Raw genomic sequence first — 5251 nt, 5'->3', positions numbered from 1 at the left:
TGAGGAAAAAGCAGGAAACAGCCTCCTTGACCTCAACCACAGCAATTTCCTCCTCGACACATCCCCAGAGGCAAGGGAATCAAGAACAAACTGAACCCTTGGGACTTCATCAGGAAAAAAAGCTTCTGCAAGGCAAAGGAAACAATCAAGAAAACTAATAGGCAACTGATAGAATGGGAAAAGATAGTTGCAAATGACATAACAGATAAAGGGCTACTATCCAAAATCTATAAGGAGCTCCCCAAACTCCCCAAAAATGAATAATCCAGTGAAGAAATGGGCAGAAGAATAGAGACTACTCCGAAGAGGACATCCAGATGGCCAACAGACACATGAATCAATGCTCAGCATCACTCTTCATCAGGGAAATACAAATCAAAACCACACTGAGATACCACCTCACGCTGGTCAGAGAGGCTAAAGTGAACAGAACAAGAGACTACAGATGCTGGTGAGGGTGTGGAGAGACGGGCAGCCTCCTACACTGCTGGTGGGAATGTAAACTGGTGCAGCCACTTTGGAAAACAGTGTGGCGGTTCCTCAAAAAATTAACAATAAAACTCCCTTATGACCCAGCAATAGCACTGATAGGGATTTACCCAGGGGATACAGAAGTGCTGATGCATAGGACCACATGTACCCCAATGTTCATAGCAGCACTTTCAACAAAAGCCAAATCATGGGAAGAGCCTAAATGTGCATCAACTGACAAATGGATCAAGAAGATGTGGTTTATATATAGAATTGAGTACTACATGGCAATGAGAAAGAATGAAATCTGGCCATTTGTGGCAACATGGATGGAACTCGAGGGAGTCACGCTAAGCAAAATAAGTCACGCAGGGAAGGACAGATACCATGTTTGCACTCATAGGTCTAACAGGAGAAACTTAACAGAGGGCCATGGGGAGGGGAAGGGGGTAAAAAAGTTAGAAGAGGGAGGGAGGGAGGCAAAACATGAGACTCTTGAATACTGAAAACAAACTGAGGGTGAAGGCGGAGCGTGAAAGGGGAAGGGGGTGGTGGTGATGGAGAGGGCTCTTGTGGGGAGGAGCACTGGGTGTTGTATGGAAACCAACTTGATGATAAACTATACATTCATTCAAAAAATGTAAGACAGGAAGCCACCAAAATTCTAGAGGATTTTGACCCCTTTGACCTTGACTGCAGCAACTTCTTACTCAATACATCTCTAGACACAAGGGAAAGCAAAGCAAAAATGAATTATTGGGACCTCACCAAAATAAAAAGCTTCTGCACAGCCAAGGAAACAATCAGCAAATCTAAAAGACAACAGTAGAATGAGAGAAGATAGTCGCAAATGACCTATCAGATAAAGGGTTAGTATCCAAAATCTATAAACAACTTATCAAACTTAAAACCCACAAAACCCATAATCTAGTGAAGAAATGGGCAAGACATGAATAGACACTTCTCCAAAGACACCCAGATGGCCAACTGACACATGCAGAAGTGCTCAGATCACATCATCAGGGACATACAAGTACAAACCACAATGAGACACCACCTCACACCTGTCACAATGGCTGACGTTAACAACTCGGGCAACACCAGATGTTGGTGAGGATGTGGACACAGAGGATCTCTTTGTCCTGCTGGTGGGAATGGGAACATGCAGCCACTCTGCAAAACCGTGGAGGTTCCTTAAAGAATTAACATCAGAACTACCCGAGGACCCGGTAATCACACTACTAGGTATTTATCCAAGGGAAACAGATGCGCTGTCTCGTAGGGGTGCACGCGCCTGTTATAGTAGCGCTATCGACAATGGCCGAAGTATGAAAAGAGCCCAAACGTCCATCGATAGATAAATGGATACAGAGGTGGGGGGGGGGGTGTGGGTACATATACAATACATATATATGTAATGGTGTATTACGAATGAAATCTTGCCGTTTGCAACTATGTGGATGGAACTGGAGGGTTATAGGAAGAGAAATTAGTCAGAGAAAGACAAATATATGATTTCACTACATATGAGGACTTTAAGATACAAAACAGATGAACATAAGAGAAGGGAAGCAAAAATAACATAAAAACGGGGAGGGGGACAACACATAAAAGACTCTTAAAAACGGAGGACAGAGGGGTGCTGGGGGTTGTGGGAGGGGGTGGGCTAGATGGGTGAGGGGCATAAAATCCTTGTTGCACCATGTGCTAACTACTTGGATGTAAATAAAAAAAAAAAAAAACACCTCAGTGCTCAACTCCCTTTGTTTACTCCTGTGGAATAAAATACAGTTTCATTAGGCTCTCAGCACGGATCCCCCACGCCGGTAAAGTCTGTGAGCCCGAGTTTAGGCCCCGAGGAGCCTAAACCCGCAATAAAGCCCTTTGCTTTTGCATGCGTGAAAAAATAAAAAAATAAAATAAAGTTTCATTGGGACACAGCCAGACCCATCATTCACATATTGCACTCAGCTGGCTTCGAGCTACAAGAGTTGAGCATTCGAGACAGAGATGGCACGGCCCGCAGAGCCAGAAACACTTGGTCTCTGAGCCCTAACAGCAGCCTCCTGAGGACTCCCGCGCGTGAGCACATGCGCTAGCCGCCCTCCTCAGCACTCTCTGGGGGGCAGAGATGCCCACACACCTGTTTCAAATCCTCCCGGCGAGGCCGCACCTCTCCTTCGCTACATTCTGTTTTCTAAGATATGAAGGATACAATGTAACCTCAGAGATGGAAAATTAAAGCTGGGTTGTGACGGGCGCTGTGGTGGGGGACAGTTTTGCCTGGCATGGCCCTGCTCCTCCCCTTGCAGGACATTCAGCATCTCTGCCCTCCCTCCCCGGTCACTCAGTTCCTCAGGTGACAACCAAAGAAACCCCACACACCCCTGGAGGGAAGGACAGCACAACCTTCTGGAAAACCGCGAGTTGAGTCCCACCAACCCATTCCACAGAAGGAGCCAACAGGTCCAGGGAGGGAGGGCTTATCGCGCTTTTCATCTACCCAGCTGGCTAGTGTCAGGGCCAAGAAGGATGCCCAAGGGTCCCGGTTCTCAGAGGACTTCCTCCCCTGACACCGCACGGCAGAGACACAGTTGTGTGCACGGTGACTGGAGTCCACGCCGGCTCACACGGAGATTCTCCACCCATCAGAACTGTTTGCAGGCAAGGGGAGCTGAGGCCCCAGAGGACCGTGCGGGCGGAGCAACGGCCGGGTCTGAAGGCACCATGAGAAGAAATTCCCTGTCCAGACCGACAAAATTCCACAAGATGGTGCCAGACCCTACTAGTCTAAGACATTGCCTTTTAAATATAAGCACCTCCTGGGAATTTCTTTTAAAAATTTTTTAATGTTCTATTTATTTTTGAGAGAGAGAGAGAGAGAGAGAGAGCGAGCATGAGCAGAGGAGACAGAGAGGGAGACACAGAATCCAAAGCAGGCTCCAGGCTCTGAGCTGTCAGCACAGAGCTCAATGTGGGGCTCGAACCCACGAACTGTGGGATCATGACTTGAGCCGTACTCAGACGCATAACCAACTGAGCCACCCAGGCGTCCCAAGGGAAATTCTAATAGTTTATTTATTGTTTAAAAAAATTGCATATGCACCTACATGGTGGATAAGTAAGTAGATATTGTAAACGTCTCTGGGAGCACCTGGGTGGCTCAGTCGGTCACGCACCCAACCTCAGCCCAGGTCATGATCTTACCATCGGCGAGTTCAAGCCTGTTCTTTGTCTGCTTCTGATTCTGTGTTTCCCTCTCCCTCGGACTCTCCCCTGCTTGTGCTCTGCCGCAAAAATAAGTAAACGTTTCGGGGCGCCTGGGTGGCTCAGTCGGTTAAGCGTCCGGCTTCGGCTCAGGTCATGATCTCACGGTCTGTGGGTTCGAGCCCCACATCAGGCGCTGTGCTGACAGCTCAGAGCCTGGAGCCTGCTTCAGATTCTGTGTCTCCCTCTCTTTCTGACCCTCCCCTGCTCGCACTGTCTGCCTCTCAAAAATAAATAAACTTTAAAAAAATAAGTAAATACTTTGTTTAAAAGGACATCTGGGGATTTTGTGGTCATTGAAAATCACATATACACATATGTATATGTAGCTATACATCCTCTCATGCACATGTGTACATCCCTGTCACAAACTAGAACGACAGCCCCGCGCTCCGGCCACTCGGTAAACCAGCAGCAGCGCAGCACCGAAGGAGGCTACTGTAGCCAAAAACTTCATGTCGATCAGTGTCCTCAAGGACCAACCCGATCTACACAAAACCAGCAGGTAACACTCTGACGGGTCGGATCTCCAGGATCCCAAGCCCCGCGCTTCCATCTCTCCCCCATATGTGAGGATCCCTCGTTTCTCCAGCGAGTCCCCAGCCGCCATCTCGGGCTCCTTCACGGCATCCTCAGGTTCTGGGGGCCCTGAGTGCACACGGTTAAGGAAGTTACAGCCTCACAGCGGACGGAGCGGTGTTCCCAGTGAGCCCCCAGGCCGCTTACCAAGAGCTCGGCCCGGGCCTGCTCTCCCTGGGCCCGCCGCCGCTTCTTTACGTCCTTCACTCTTCTCAGGTGGTCCAGCTGGTTCTGGATCTGCTCCTGACAAAAGCAGAAAGAGTTGGAGACTCGGCTGACCTCAGCATCGGCGAGGCCCTTCCGCCCACGGCACACGCGAGGTCACATTCCCGGGGGGGGGGGAGAGCCTGTCCGGGGGGGCCCAGCGCCATCCCCAGGGCACAGGGGTGGCTCCTCCCCTGGGCGGTCACCTGGCTGTCCCCGAAGGCATGGCAGAAAGGTGGGTGGGCCAGGAGGCTCAGGGGTGGGCCGAGGCTATTCCGAGAAGCACGCTGAGAAAACGTCCTAAGCACCTGCCCAGCCTCCTCGACGGCTAGCCGGCATGGAACAATGTGCCAGAAAGTTCCGTGAGGGCTGAGAGACTGACCCCGCACCCTAGACGCTCGGGCATCACGCGCCCCACGCGACCCCGGACGCCGCCGCGACACTGTTCCCACGGGACTGGCTGTGCCAGCGTGCTCGTTCACCGCTTCCCAAGGGCCACCCGCCCCTTCCACTCCGTCTAATCGTCACCTTAACCGCGGAACCTCGGGGCGCCTGAAGGCCTCGAGCAGGAAAGAGCCCGCGGCGCTCCGTGAGCTTCGGGAACAGCCCGGAGCCCAGCCCAGGGCTGGGGACGCGCGCCCGCGGGGCGCGAACACCTGCCGGTCACGTGCGCGCTCGGCCCGGGCCGGCGGGCGAGGCGTGTGCCCGGGGCACCGTGCGACGCGCGACC

At 51.5% G+C, this 5251-nt stretch overlaps 1 protein-coding gene across 1 annotated transcript in view; it reads right to left on the bottom strand.

Moving 5' to 3' along the window:
* The window catches only part of TRIM27 (tripartite motif containing 27), a 21110-nt gene extending 16183 nt beyond the window's left edge, over positions 1–4927 (bottom strand). Inside the window, exons 1-3 of the mRNA XM_029944911.1 lie at positions 4911–4927; positions 4728–4791; positions 4465–4614 (exon numbers count right to left, since the gene is read on the bottom strand). Of these exons, the coding sequence (XP_029800771.1) occupies positions 4465–4614; positions 4728–4791; positions 4911–4927 (231 nt within the window). The remainder of the gene's footprint in view (positions 1–4464; positions 4615–4727; positions 4792–4910) is intronic.
* Positions 4928–5251: the final 324 nt, after the last annotated feature.

This window comes from Suricata suricatta, chromosome 7 (assembly GCF_006229205.1).
Source record: "Suricata suricatta isolate VVHF042 chromosome 7, meerkat_22Aug2017_6uvM2_HiC, whole genome shotgun sequence".
Lineage (NCBI taxonomy): Eukaryota > Metazoa > Chordata > Mammalia > Carnivora > Herpestidae > Suricata > Suricata suricatta.
Note: the sequence above shows the minus strand (reverse complement) of the source record. Positions and strands in the feature narration are given on the sequence as shown.